The sequence below is a fragment of the Lipophrys pholis genome (genome assembly GCF_963383615.2).
Source record: "Lipophrys pholis genome assembly, chromosome: 5".
NCBI lineage: Eukaryota > Metazoa > Chordata > Actinopteri > Blenniiformes > Blenniidae > Lipophrys > Lipophrys pholis.
Window position 1 is genome coordinate 29,827,135 of NC_137628.1, and position 15,657 is coordinate 29,842,791.

The 15,657-nt window shown below is 42.5% G+C and overlaps 1 protein-coding gene across 1 annotated transcript; it reads right to left on the reverse strand.

Annotated features, from left to right (window-relative positions):
- Positions 1 to 2,115: 2,115 nt before the first annotated feature.
- On the reverse strand, positions 2,116 to 12,502 carry cxcl12b (chemokine (C-X-C motif) ligand 12b (stromal cell-derived factor 1)). Its single transcript, XM_080464138.1, has 4 exons — positions 12,382 to 12,502; positions 9,610 to 9,727; positions 4,984 to 5,067; positions 2,116 to 2,375 (listed from the first exon to the last, which is right to left on the reverse strand). The coding sequence occupies exons 1-4, from the start codon at positions 12,446 to 12,448 to the stop codon at positions 2,339 to 2,341; spliced, it is 306 nt and encodes a 101-aa protein (XP_080320264.1). The 5' UTR covers positions 12,449 to 12,502; the 3' UTR covers positions 2,116 to 2,338.
- Positions 12,503 to 15,657: the final 3,155 nt, after the last annotated feature.

Here is a 15,657-nt window from a genome sequence, read left to right on the forward strand (position 1 = left end):
AAGATCTTTGCATATCAGCTGTGTTTGAAAAAAAAAAAGATGAAACAGCTTCTAACAACTATTGTATATAATTCCGGACTGTTCATTTCTATTAGATTAATGGAAAAAAGGAAACTAAGGCTTGCAGGATAATTGAACCATTTGCTGCAGGCTGATAACAAAACCCCCGTCAGTCAGTAAGTAGAGAAAGAAAACAAAGAGCTCAGAAAAGACCACAGCCACCTGGACTCTCGTCACTATTTCAGGGGGAAAACGGTCAGAAGTTGAGCGGGATTGAAAAGCCTGTGGGGTTCTGGGAGATTGAAAGCACATGGGCTTGTTCTGTTTGGGCTCGGTGGCTCCATCGACACATCATACATCAACCTCAACCAAAACAGAAAAAAAATAATAATAATGAAATCAAAGTGTTTGATGGGGACGACTGGGAGGCTGCGCTCTACCATTTCCTGACAAAGGATTTTGTTTTCAATCAGTGGATGTTGGACGGAGCAGATTGAATTTATTTCTTCTCAGTTCCACGTAAGACGAGTTCGTAGGGAAACAATGTGGACGGAGAAACAAACCACAATAACCTTCCTCCATCCTCCCCACATTGTTGAAAATGTGTTTTACTCCTCTGGACGAGGAATTCGTGGCACATCGTGTCACGATATTCGCCAACAACAGAGAACGTACGCCGATCAGCCGATACATTATGACCACTGACAGGAGATCTGGATAACACAGATTCACTGTGGCGTGGAGCTTGTTAGTAGGTGTGACATGTCTGGGGGAACCTGAACGTTTTGGGTAAAATCTGATATGGAAGCTGATTTACTGACGGGGGACACAGTGAGACACACAAATATTGACCTCATGGCAAATCCATTTAGTTTTTGGGCCAAATTCAGATTTATTAGCTGTGATGCTCCATGGTACTTAAAGACTTCACTTCAGATCATCTCAGCTGAAGGGCCAAAACTCTGAAGCTCCAGGACTCAAGGTCGTTTAAAGTGGGACAGGAACAATATGAGGCCGGTCGGTTCACCTGGAAATGTGAGTCCGTTTGTCTTATCACTGTTTGTCCTGTCCACCGTGGAGCCTGCCGTCCCTCAGAGTCAGCTGGGGTCATAATGTTATGGCTGATCAGTGTATATGAGAAATACTGCATGAATCCATATAAAATACTGCACTCAATGGGAACAGCCTTCATTTAGTAGCTAACTGTACATTGCATTAAAAAAGGCATTTAGTAAGACTATACATGATATAAAAAATAAAATCAATCACATTAAAAAGACATCTGATAATAAAGTGGCTCAAATATATATTTATATATATATATATAAAAGTAATCATCCCAAACGTTCCTATTGACCACAATGAGCCCTCGCTCTGACAGATCATTAGCTTTTCCTTCCTATGGAGGACAGGTGTTGGTCTGGAAATACTGCAGTCACTCTCCTCTCCACCGTATTCAACCTTTTCCCTCCTTTTCCAACCGATAAAGGAATGTTGAGACTTTTGTGTTTCGTGGCTAACCGGATAAATATTTGGTCTGATTACAAACATGTGGAATCAATGTAAAAGCTGCATTGACAGATCTCTTATTTGTTACTGTGGTTTTGTTTCTACAGTGTGGACTCGACGTCGTCTAACTTTGCCTTTCATTTCTAACTTGCGACTCCAACTAGTTGCTTCATGGAAGAGAAATGGAAACATCTCCTCTGAATTTTTGCATAAAACAAACAGTGAAAGATAATTATGCTCACGGCTCTGAATATAAAGCACCGTAATGGTCAGTGCTGGTTCATCTTTCATGTTTTCCCTGTTTTCATTTTACAGCAAGCTTAAAGTTTGATGCCAAGCGTGTGGTTATGTCCCATGAGATTACAAAGAAATCTTTAAGTTATGTTTTTTTATGTTATTCATTAGGCATCAGGCTATTATTATTATTATTATCCTAATATAAACGAATTAGTCAAAAATTTAAATTTTCAAGCTTCCTTTGGTGTTTGATGTGAGTTCAACACTTCAACCAAATATCAGATTTAAAGTGGATCTGATTTGACCTGATGGCAGCAAGACTGAAGCTGTGAAGCAAGGAAATACCACACACACACACACACACACACACACACACACACACACACACACACACACACACACACACACACACACACACACACACACACACACACACACACATCCCTTTGAGGGTTTGGCGGTGAAGTGCTGCTCCTGCAGGCGGCTGAAGGGCGACGGGACGTGTTTCCGTCCAGCCATGGCAGCGGCGGCGGTTCAGAGGTTCAGAGGTTGGACCTGGGAATCATCAGGCTGCACCGGCTTTCCTCTGGGTTCAGTTCTTCTTATTACGTCTTCTAGATTTCTTCACCCTGGAAAGAGGCGGCAGACAAACACTGATGAGAAGGAAAACGTCTACATTCTGGAGGCGTTTCATTTCTGCCCTTCAACTGGTTTCTGAAATCGCCGGAATGCTTTAAATCAAAGGATTAATTATTTCCATTTGAAAGGGTTTCAGGAGATTTGCTCCGAGACGCTGGAAAGTTTCAGGGATTTCTCCAGCTGATCAAACCTCCAGCGTGTGGAGGTCACGCCAAGACGTCACGTTTATATGGTAGAAAGTTGAATATTGTCTAAGTTTCATACTTTGCAGCCTCACATGACACTGAAGCACATTGATGAAAGAAAGTAAAATATTAGAGTGAAATAAGACGGCTGAAGTGTCTCTGTGGATGCTGAGAAGGTTTCACCGTTTTTCTTCGGTACATATTTTGTCTTGCTGTCCAACTTTATGTTTAAATTTAGTTTATTTGACTTATTGTAAAAAGGGACTGCACCCCTGTGAGGAACTGGTTCTACATTCAAAAATAAAATAAAGACGGAGGGATTTAAAGTGGGTATAAAAACCACCGATTTTATGTCGTTTGGAAACGGGTTTAAAAAGCAGCTTCTGTGATCGGACATAAAAGTGTTTATAATCCAAGTTTAACGCTGAAGAAAAAGTATTGACAGGATTAGTTTCAGCTTTTATCAGGCGTCTTCCTGTTGCTTTCAAAATAACAGTGGTGAGTCTTTACTCTTTGGATGCTTTTAACTTGAGACACACTGATTTTCTGTGTGTCTCATGTTTTCTAATTGGAGATATTTTTAAACTACAAGTGCTGGAATATGTAATATATAACTAGAGTACCTCAACACTTTGTCATATTGTATATATAAGGATTTATACTGAATATGAAAAGGTCATAAGAATATAAAAATGAAAGATTGTCTGTTTGTTTGATTTCTTTCTTCATTATTCTTCAGCTCAGTCGACCTTTTTGCTGTCAGAACTTCTCTAGTTGGACGGGACTCTGGTTTCTGACACGCCTGTTGTAATGAGAGTTTGAGCAGGAGCAGAGTTTTTCTTTCTTTCTTTTTGAAGATTCAGAACATCTGTAAAACACACGGCGCTCCGGCCAAAACACGCAGCCTCCTGCTGATCTGTGTGCAAAGTATCATCTGTCAATTAAACAAGCAGGACACTTCTCAGTTTATTCACTGGAGATGTAATGAGCACGAATCCTTTTGGTTTTTTTTCTGTCTTTCATTGAGACTCAAGTGAAACTGAAGCTCCCTGAGGTCCAATACATGCTGCAACACCAGGAACCTGTGATCTGCTCTCATCTGGATGATTTCACTGTCCAGGATCACCGCTGCTTCAGTTTCTCTCTGTGTTTCTGTATTAATCGTCATGAGACGGCCATGGCTTTATATAAAGACAACTGAAGTGAACAAAAACAAATTACAAGTCAAACAGCTGGAAATAAATGAATAAAGTCAGAATTCAAGGTCTCTATAATAAGCATCCTCACTGTTCCATAAATCAGTTTCCTGATCCACTGACTGAACCTTGCTGATTCCTCAAATCTTGTTTTGTTTATTGCCTGATGTGATTTCTATTTTACTTTACTGTTGCTTTATAATCTGTTAATCTGATAATCTTAACTCTGGAACCTCATTTAGCGACTTACTTTGCTAAATACTTCACTAAATAAATTAAAACTCCTAAGAAGTACACTGCTGCACTAATGTGTTTAGAGTTTCCTAACAAACTAAAACGTCCTGCTGCGTTGGACAGATTCTCGTTATTTTTTTCAAACAAAGCAGTTAAATCTAGAATAGAACTATCTCTGCGCTCGTCTGCCTTGTTGCTTCCCTCTGGCCTCTCTTGGAATGGTGGCGTTCTCCTCGGTTTGCTGCTGAGCGCCACTGATCTGTGACGTCTCCCGTTTCCAAACTTCACTTTCTCCGAAGCGCCTCCACGCTCGCATGTCTTCTGCTAACATAATAAACAATGCCTGATAAATCCTCTGAAAATCCTTTATTGTTTGTTTTCCCGTCGTGCTCCTGAAGTGTTTACGGAGTTTTAAGCAGCAGACATGCAGCCGGGTGATAATCACCACCAGACATGGTTTATGAGGAAGGTATGCATCTTTACCGTGGAGCTCATTAAAAACTGAACGAGCTTCTGCAGGTTTTCTTTTTTTAACCATGTATAGTTTACTCACTCACACACTGCCTGTCCAGCCAGGCCAGCCCCTCTGCTAATGTCCAATTAGTGATGATAATTACAGTGTGGAAGCAGTTTTTTTTTTATGATTAATAAAAGCAGAGGTGGGACTATAACATGAAGTGGGCTGAGGCGGTAAAAATTCTTCATGTCTGTGAATTCTGCAGCCCTGCAGGTCTCATGAGAAGCAGACAGATTTATCTCCATTCTTACGCCATGATAATGATTTCACAGATACTAATTCAGCCGCTTACATCAACCATGTCACCAATTTCAGAGTCATTGTCAGCAGGAAAGTGAGCAATGGCCAATTTCTAGCGGTGGTTTATTTCTTCCTCCACCGACTCTAAACTGAGAGGAGAGGGGCGCCGTATTTCATCGCTGTTTCTGTCACGGACGCTCCAGCGCTTCCCAGAGGGTTTCCTTACTTGTTAATGGCGTTCTTTAAGTACTGCTGCAGCCACTTGGTCTCTGGGTTGATGCAGACCTCTCTGTTGTTCTTCAGCTTGGCGCTGTGGAAGGAAAGAAAAAGATTAAGATGTTAGTGTTTCTGCAGAAAAGTCCATGATTTGCTGCTGATGAAGCGACTTTATAGCATTATCTACATTCAATTCATCATTTCTACTCTTGACTGGTGTCCATGAGAAGCAGCTTAAAAGCAAAGCTGTTGTTCTTCGAAACGTGTCATAAATCAGATTGAAGGGATATTTTCACCACAGGGCCTCTTTTGTGGCTCCACATCCGGTGAGGGTGTACAGTACACAGTACACAGAGCGCAGCACTTCACTGACTTCAACCAAACTGTGACAGGACCTCTCCGTAACCCCAACAACACGGGACTGGCATTTTAATTAACAAGAAGCTCGTCCGAGTTCCGCTTCCTCTCAGGGAACGCTGCTTATCGTCTCCATCAATCGATCCACGTGGATCGTGTTTCTAAATAACCAGCTCTTTGAAGGTTTATTAAGTGTAGAAATACTGGCTTTTACATCAAATTCAAAATGCATAACAGACGACATTTTCAGAAACAAACTAGTTTCACTAGCATTAATCTCTTTTCTAGTTTCAAGGTAGAAACATCACTCAGGTGCACCGACTGCAGGGAAGCCTTGTTTTAGCAAATCAGCACACGATACCTCAATATTTGACATGACTGTTTAATAATCTAATCTGTGACCGTCAGCAATTTAGAATGATTGATTTGGATTAAAAAACAAATGTTACCAAATATGGTCACTTTCCTGATTAAAAATAAATAAAAATCATTAAAACTGGTTTTAATAAAACTGAATTGAAAAATATTTGAATATGAAGAGATTACAAATATATAAATATTAGGATGACCAGGTACATTTTAAGTGGTAGTTTCAGTGCGTTTTGTTGTAGATCCTTGTTCCAAGTTTTAATGTTGTTTCCACTCATGAAGGCAAGGTCTTTTTATCTAATGGGTGAAAAGTACACTTCATATATATATATATATATATATATATATATAAATGAGACTTTTCTCTAAAACTGAGGGTTTTTTTACCTAAACAGATCATTTTACAACACATCTAAATTAAAACAAGTAGATTAAGATCTTTAAAACCTCACGAGTAAATAAAATCGGTTGTTTAATGTATCATCAACTAAATGTACTACTTCTAACTTCAAACTTATCAAATGATCAGATGAAAGACCTCTAAAGCTCAGTGAGTCCACTGAGAGAAGTCGGAGGGAATCGAATGTCATTTTTCAGGATCATGTCTGATAAGGTTTCTGAACGCCGAGCTCAGAATCCCCTCAGCTCAGCCCTAAAGCTCTCAGCTCGTCCTTCCACGCCCCGGCGCTGACCCGCCGGAGGAGAACGACACACCACAGCCTGTCACCGCCGGCCGGCTGGTGAGAAATAGCAGCTTTCTGTTTTCACTCAGGGCCGGCAGAGCGGGCGGCTCTCATCTCGCTTCTCACTGCGCCGAGTCGGCAGTAAAGCTGTCTGGACGACGCACACTTCACATCTTCACACGTCGCCCGACGGCGCTGCGCTCCATCACACACTCATTTTAAGATGCAGCTCAATACGGGGATTTGTCTCATTATGGAATACTGAAAAAATTATTCTTCTTCTATTACGGATTGTTTACATTTCAGGTTCAGAAAAAAAAAAATATAAAGTCTCAACAATTCTCGTAATTCTCATTTTATCCCAGTGGCAAGGTTTTTATTTCAAATGTTAGAATAACATCTTATTCCTGAAGAACCTCTTCTGTGGAAAAACATTCTATATTGTATATCTATAATCTCAATGAGGTGCTGTTGTTTTGAATATTGATCATCATCATTTCCATTCATCTTCTCCATCTTATCCGTTCCCGGGTGGTGGAGGTGTCAGTCTGAGCACCGTCACCCAGATCACATTGCACCGATTAACAACCTTTCCTGTGGGCGGTGAGCCCACGGGAAGAATCATAATTTCACTTTGAAATTCAGTTTCAGTCTTTAAAAATGGTCTTTAGAAGATTCTGAATATCTTTTATCCAAGGTTGCATCCATCCTGCTGGGAAGTGGGAAGTCACCAGTTGGGAAGATCCCACTTTCCCGTTTACAGCGTTCACAAGACCATAATAAACAAACAACATGGCGACTTTGTTGTGTCACTTTACTGCTGAGACAAACAAGCTCGTCTCAAACTGGATTCCACACGTCTTGCTTGTGTATTGGCCGTTATGTTTTACTGAAGGGTGAGGGAACGCCCTGATCTACTTAGAAATTCATCAAACGAAAACACCTGCAGTGACATTTATTCATTTTGCAGGTTGCATGAAGTCAGACCTGCTGCTGGGAATTGTGTTTAATCCCACTAACTCAGTGGGAAATTCCCAGTTCGATCGCCGTCAGATGTGTTTTTCCGACTTCCAAGTTACTTATCCTGACCATCTTTTGTAAACTTGACTTAATATTTAAAAGCCGACACTTGTTATCATGAAAACTGATTTCTTTGTGTTTATCCGTGGCGATGCAGCAGAGCCTGCAGGGCCGCCGGCGCTAAGTGTTCCTCTGATGTCTGGAGCGGCGTTTTAGAGCTGAGCCAGATGTTTAGGCGAGGATTTGTTCTGCTGTCAGCATGAAAGGGTGAGTGGCGAGGTCCTGGCCTCATCCAAACATGTTGGGTGTCACACCTCCGTGGCAAAAGGTCGCGTATGAGAGGCAACATCTCGGAGGTGTGACGCCTCAGCGCTCCTCTCCCTCCTCCCTCCGTCGCTCGATCACACCACTCCGCAAATTGAACCGGTTGCTCTGATTCCGTTTGGCCTCTTCCTCCTGCCTCGCCACCCCAGTAGCATGTCGCCTCCCAGATTCCTCGCCTCCACCGAGATGCACCCGTGTGAGCAAATGGTTCAGGGGCATCCGTCCCGAAATCCCTCAAACTAACACGAGTCAGGAGGCCAAGCGGCTCAGTAACTGGATCAGTGTTTGCTTTTCCTCCAGGGATGTCCCACTTCCCCCCTCCTCCTGCTCTGGTTTATTCGGGGTTGCCAGCTCCTCCGCTCGGAAGCCCTCCGCGGTTTTGATGTGTCTCCCTTCATCCTGTTTATCTGTCTGCTTGTCTGGATGACCAACCGAGAGCTTAAACTCTAATTGACTTGGCTGGAGAACCACAAGCAGCAGGTAGTAATTACTTCACAGCAAGTTAATACCAACAGCATGCTGGGCGGGTGTGGGGCGAGGGCGCACCGTGGGACAGGGCCTGGGGGGGGGGGGTAGTGTTACTGGCTTTCTTTCATCTGCTTGAATAGAGATATCAGCGGCCTCCTTCTCCGGATGACTTCTTGAGGTTACGGAGAGTGTGCAGGCCGGCCGGAGTCCTCGCTGACCTTTTGCCATCCCGTCTCTGTGTCCAGCGATCGCTGGCCTCGGTTCTCTTTATGTTTGTTTGTTAGGAGCCCCTCTGCCTTTCTGACTCTTTTGGTTGTGAGGTTTCTGTCGCCCACTTTTCTATAGCCAACAGATGGACGAGGCTTTTTAGTTAATGTGTTCCAGAAAAACAAAAAACAAACAACTAGTGGGTAACGGAGACAGGAGGTCAGCGGGAATACAAAGGTAATCACTTTGACCCTTAATTATTGCTTCCTTTGCAAAACAGAAACGTTCCCCTCGAGCTGAAGCTGTTCCTCTCTGTGAGCGGATCACACACGCACGCACGCACGCACGCACGCACACAAATAGAATTAATGGTTTGTTGCATATTTATAGTGTCTCTGCAGGCGTGTTACTGTGATTTGGCAGTAGGTTTGCAGGAGACTTGTAACACTATTATAGTAGGTTTGCAGTAGTTTAACAGCGATATTGCAGATTTCATTTTTTTCATCTTTTCAGTAATTTCTTGGGTATTTTTATAATAATTTTTTGTTCGTTTCACAGTTTTAAAGCCGTTTTAAAGATTGTTTGCAGTTAATTTGCACTACTTTTATTGTTGTTTTGCTTTTGTAGGAATCATATCAGGTTTATATGTCCAGCATTTGTAAAGAAAAACATATTCGTGCACAATATTTGCATCTCAATCTTTTTTTTTTTAAACTAATATATGATTGTTGATGTTTTCTCTCCAAAGCAAAGCAGAAAGACAATATCTTCTGATGAACTGAATTCCACTTTCACTGTTAACTCTACCCGATAACGAAAATGTTTGGTATTTCTGAGGTGGAATTGCAGCCGAGGCTTTACGTCACTGCCTCTCTTGATAGATTGATAAAAACAGTGCAGCCCCAGATTCTTCCCCTGGGAACGCAGAGGTCCTGTGAGTGGTGAGTATTTCACACCATGGAGGTAAACTCTGATGAAAGAACGTCTTATAACGTCTCTGTCAGTGAAGCAACCAGCTGTTTGCTTGGTGACGTGTTTGTTCTGGTGACTCAGATCAAACCAGCCAGTAAATCTCACCTGAACGCGCTGAAGTCTAAAGGATCCGACTTTAAACAAACCACACGAGTGACGGAACCAAACAACCGTCAGACGACCGCTCCAGGAAGCGCTTCCTAACCACCCCTGTGATTTCCAACGCGTTTACTCACATGACTTGGAAGGGGCAGTTGGGCGTGTGCAGGAACTTCAGCTCTTTGATGGAGCGCTGAGGAACGGTGTTGAGGGTGGAGCGACACCAGCACCGCTCCACCAGACTGATGGGCTTCGCTGCAAACACAGGAGGACGAGGATTAGCAGGTTCCAAGACGTTTTCAAGGCTTGAGGAGTTTCAAACAGGAGGCACAGTAAGGTTTTCTTTAAAGAGGATTTGTAGAACGACGACACGTTTTACAAACTTCATGGACACTTCAGTTTACATTAAAACAATCAATCCTTATTTAGGATTTAGGTTTTAGATCAAGGTCATCTCACTTACATATATGCAGTACTACATTTCTCATCAATTTATTTGCTGAATAATATCATTATTAGTCTGTGCAGTGTTGGATCTGGGATACGAATATTCTCGCTTTGCATATTTAACAAGTGTAAATGGCACGAAATTGAATCTTGAATGTAGATGAGCTGCTTGTGAGCTGGAAATATGAACCGAGAAAAAACTATAAAAACATTAGGACATGAGAGCATAAAGCAGTCAGAGGCAAAATTATAGTGCAGCAATAAATGATTGACTATTTTAATAAAAGCAAAATGAGATCAAAAGAAAAACTCATCAAACACATCAGTGAACTATGTCTTGAACAGTTTGACTTCTGGATAACACACATCTCACCCGACAAAGGAAACTAATGCAGATTCAAATGAAGCCAAGACGAGGTCAGTCTGGTTCAAATGACGATATAAAGTATTCACATCCTAGAAATAAAACTCACAGGAGCTTCTGCTTCACTGAAGCATCTTTCTGCTCGGTGGACAAATTAAAAGCGTGTTTAATGAACTGTAACAAATCTATACAAACCATGGGAACGTGTGAGTTTACCTCCTATTTCTCTGAACAACATATTCATTAAAAAGAGATTAGCTCTTTTTGACCACACACACACACACACACACACACACACACACACACACACACACACACACACACACACACACACACACACACTCAGCCGGGCCACTCGAGAGGCGAAGGGTCCTCAACTTTTAGTTTCCAATATTCGACCCTTTATGAAGGAGCCTCAGCAGCTCAGACGGCATCAGTGGAAACACCTCGAGTACATTTTCTCAAAATGATTACTAATCACCCCTGTGCCTGCATGGAGGCTGGCGGGGGGGGGGGGGGGGGGGGGGGGGGGGGACAGATGCACAAAAATACTTTTGAGCTTATTCAACCTCGCAGTGTTTCGAAAGAAATGATGATGGTTGTAAAAACATCAGTGAAGTGATGAAGGAAAACAGCCGGCAGTAAAAGTTAGAAGGAACTCAAACTGCCTAATTGCCTCAAGACCTGAAATACAATAGTTGTTTTTTCTTTTAACGGATGTGCCCAAAGTGTGGCGTTTTTATTTCTTATTTTTAAAGAAATCACACAAAACTAACTGATTCTCCAAGAAAACGTCTGGAGGGAACGTCTACAGCTTTTACTTTCTAAAAGCCATTTCCTCCCCAAACAAACACCCAGTGTAACCAGCAGACCTTTGTCCTCGGGTTCAACGTTCTGCAACTGATATGCATGTTTATTCAGAAACACCAAATGTCCTGCCACAAATGGCTCAATCCCCGATAATATCAGCCTAATGATTCACACTCTTTCAGGGTCTTTTCTCATGCTAAAGAGGGGATCCTCACGCAAGCATCATGGCCAGAAGTGAGCATCCAGAGCTGCCGCCCTCCCGCATTGTTTATCCCTAATTAGAAACTAATTATAAGAAAGCAAAGAGAAAAGGCAAATACACACATTGAGTCCCCAACTCTTTAATATGCAATCAGGGCTTGACGGGGGCTGAAACAACACACTTAGCATAACACAGGCCCGGCGGCTCAGCGCTATTCCGGCGAACATGTGTGAGATTAATGTGGGTCAGCGTCTAACTGGGAAATCTGCTCCATGATGCTCAAATGTTTTCAATAATTACTGCAAAATGTGCTGCAGTTTCAGTGAGTCTTCTACATGCAACTTCTGCCAAATGTTCAGCTGAACGAATCGATGCAAATTCACAAGTGAAGAAGGTAAAAAAAATGAAGATTTTCATTTAAAAATTCACCCTAATGAAGGAAATACGAGTTGAAATTTCATAGATTTCTTTTGGAAAAAGGTGCACAAGACAGTTCTTAGCAGTGCTCCCAAGATGAATAATCGTTTTGTGAAAAGATAAATAAATGCTTCAGTAATAAAATAAATACGTGAAAAAAGACAATAGTTGGAAATAGTTCAATTTAATTGAATAGTTTCAATAGGTGACATTTAAATCAACCAAGTTTTTTAAACTTAAGTTAATAAATTAGATTAGCGTTTTAGTTGAAGCAATTCAATGAAGTTGATCCAGCTATTTCCAGTTATTTTCTTATTGCAGTGGAGAGCAGGTCTGGGAATAATTCAAAAACACTGGTAGGAGAGCCAAGTTTCAACAACACATGAATATAAAACTAACTCTCAAACAAGAACTAAATAATAACAGATTAAAGAAGATGAACAACTTTTGTTTAAAGTTTGAACATTTAACAGATTTTTAAAATCCAGAAAATTACACAGTCTTAGGATTTAATAAAACAACCCAAAAAGCCTGAAGTCAGAAACTCCAGCTTCCAAACTTCAGTCAAAATCTGACCAAAACCTTCCTACATCCTCACACCAGCAGCCGTCTGGGAAGAGTTCTCAGGTGCCCAGACGGGCTCATCTTCCCTTCCCATCCCAAACTCACCGTCGGCGGTGGGCACATGAGTGGCCACGGCCAGCAGAGCCACCAGGGCCAGCAGCTTGACGTCCATGGAGGCTGACAGGCTGCAGGAGGGCTGCTCGGCTTCTCTGCTACAATCCAGAGCTCGACTGAGGCGGCTGGCTCTGCTCGGCTCTGTGTTAAAGCTCCAGAAGAGAGAGAGAGAGAGGGAGAGGGAGAGAGAGGGAGGGAGGGAGAGAGGGAGGGAGTCCCACTTTCTCATGAGGGAGGGGGGTCCCAGCATGAGAGGAGCTGAGGTGAGAGGAGGGGGGGGTGGCCAGTCAGTAGAAACTTCCTCAATTGTTAATGTGAGTTGGCTGTGAGTCAAAGAGAAAGTCTCTCTCTCCCTCCTCATTGTTTTCTCTCTCATTTTTCAGTCTTTTATCTCACTCTCTCTTTCAGAATCGCTTCATCTTCTCCACTTTCTGCCCTTTGTGTCCGTCTTCTTCCATTTCTCAGTGTACTTTCTTTGACTTTGAAACACACACACACACACACACACACACACACACACACACACACACACACACACACACACACACACACACACACACACACACACACACACACACACACACACACACACACACACACACACACACACACACACACACACACACACACACCCTGCATCCCACCAGCCACTCAGTGGACAGGGAGCTCCCTACTGTTGAACAAATATTATTGCCTCATTCAGAGGCGTATTGTTTCGCCCGGACTGCCTCTCCTCTCTGTACACCTCTTTAACCACGTCGCTCCGGCTTGTTGATTCTCCGTCATCTGGCTCGACTCCCACCCTCGACGCCTGGTTCACGTCTTTACTCGTCTCGGCGGGATGAAACCATCAAAGACCTGTTTGGACTTGACACTTGCACCTTCAACATGAGAAAAGAGAAAGCTGCGCTGAATAATAATGAGAAGGATCCATTAATTGTGAGTGACTTGTGTGACTCTGCGGGCTTTGTGCTCCGGGCAGAGATGATTCTAAAGAGGCTGAGGTTTGGAAGTGCAGCCTTCTGGAATGCAAATCATGAACAGTAGAAACTAAATGGATTCTTCCACAGAGCAACTGATGGGAAATGAAAATCGTTGTGTCTCACAGCATTGGGTTGGATGGTTCCAGAGAGTTCAAAGGTCAAACATTGCTTTCTCCAAAACTGTCCCACAAGATGAAATCAAAAACTTTTGTTGAAGTACATCCAGTGTACCTCAGTGGAGAGAAGAAATGAGAATATTAATGAACTCTTCCATTATCTACTCTATACCAGTTTCTTATGTTTCCCGATCTTTCAAACGGATCTTAAATCAGAGGGCATGGTGATTATAAAGTATAAAACTAACATATACATTTATGATAACATGTTTTATAACTGCACGTCTGAGTAAACATACTTAAAATGTCATGACACATATTAGGACACATCTTAACAGGAAAGTAGTCTTTTATTTGATTATGACCATGTGGTTCTGTATTTAATGAAGAAGACAACAAATAAATTACAGAAATAAGTCATATATTAAATCTCTCCCAGAGAGCTCAATCATCAGTCCAGAGACGTTATGAGAAGGAAAGGCGGGTTTTATAGTTCTTCATGAGAAAGTTCAGACGTGGCCCAACAAGGAGATGATACAGATTATAACGACACATAAACATGTTTAAAAGGAAATCCAGCTGCTAAATGTCTGCTCCCTCAATGTTCAGCACAGGAACTATTACCTGGTCAGTGTTTTATCAGTAACCTGCCATGCCCCTACTCACCACTAGTTGGAGCTACATGCCATCATACAGCAGTGCAGCTGCACATTGAGTAGGTCGCAGCTGAATTGAAATCAAAAAACAATGTTGTTGCTGAAGACTGGGATTAAATGATTCTTAATACGCACAACATATTGGTGGGACAGAGTTTCAAATACTTTGTGTTAAAGTTTAAATGTTTTCTTGGTATTTTCCTTCTTTTTGTTCTGGAAGACGAGACTTTTGCTTTATCGACAGGGAAGCAACTCCCCAGGAACATTTCATCCCCGAATGGAAGTAAGAGACTGAGTGTTGTAGACGGATCCTCCTGCCGTTGCTGCAGCAGTAAACAGAGTACGCTCTTTACCTGCTCATACTCTGTAAACTGAATTTTAATTCCCATATGTTCTCTAACTATATTAAAATAAAGAAAGGAACGGCTACAGCTTGAAGAGACGTGTGAATTCTCTGAAGCATCAAGTAGGGATCTTCCTGATAACTTCCAGCTTCATCTGGAACAAATCGACTTCGTTATTAACACGTAACAGAAGCGCAGACGTGTCGTTAGAACAATCCGCAGTCAGTGTCCCTCGTCTGTACATGTGAGTCTCTGTAGACATGCAACTTTAACCTCCTCTGCCTCGGTTCTGCTCTCCTGGAAATGATCTGCATGCCAGAACGACGTCGACTCTCAGCAGAGTTGATTCAACACCTCCAATTACCCTCATGCACCCATCTACCACCACCATCTACCTCTATCTACCACCATCATCTACCTCCATCTACCACCACCATCTACCTCTATCTACCACCATCATCTACCTCCATCTACCACCATCATTTACCATCATCTACCTCCATTTACTAGCATCATCTACCTCAATCTACCACATCTACCACCACCATCTACCTCCATCTACCACCATCATCTACCTCCATCTACCACCATCATCTACCACATCTACCACCACCATCTACCTCCATCCACCACCATCATCTACCTCCAACTGCCTCAATCTACCACCATCATCTACCTCCAACTGCCTCCATCTACCTCCATCATCTACCTCCATCTACCACCATCACATACCTCCATTTACTACCATCTACCTCCATCTACCACCATCATCTACCTCCATCTACCACCATCACATACCTCCATTTACTACCATCTACCTCCATCTACCACCATCATCTACCTCCATCTACCACCATCACATACCTCCATTTACTACCATCTACCTCCATCTACCACCACTATCTACCTCCATCTACCACCATCATCTACCTCCATCTACCACCATCACATACCTCCATTTACTACCATCTACCTCCATCTACCACCATCATCTACCTCCATCTACCACCACCATCTACCTCCATCTACCACCATCATCTACCTCCATCTACCACCACCATCTACCTCCATCTACCACCATCATCTACCTCCACCTCTACAAGCAGCAGTATTTATAAAAGCCTGTCTGTCAATCAGTCCACTGAACCGGCTCCCTGCAGTTTACGGG

Excerpts from the sequence above, each read along its gene's own strand:
- cxcl12b (XM_080464138.1), bottom strand. The coding sequence starts at position 12,448 with ATGGACGTCAAGCTGCTGGCCCTGGTGGCTCTGCTGGCCGTGGCCACT. Across the intron at positions 9,728-12,381 it reads TCATGTGCCCACCGCCGACG|CGAAGCCCATCAGTCTGGTG; the intron begins GTGAGTTTGGGA and ends CTGTGTTTGCAG. Across the intron at positions 5,068-9,609 it reads AACTGCCCCTTCCAAGTCAT|CGCCAAGCTGAAGAACAACA; the intron begins GTGAGTAAACGC and ends TTCCTTCCACAG.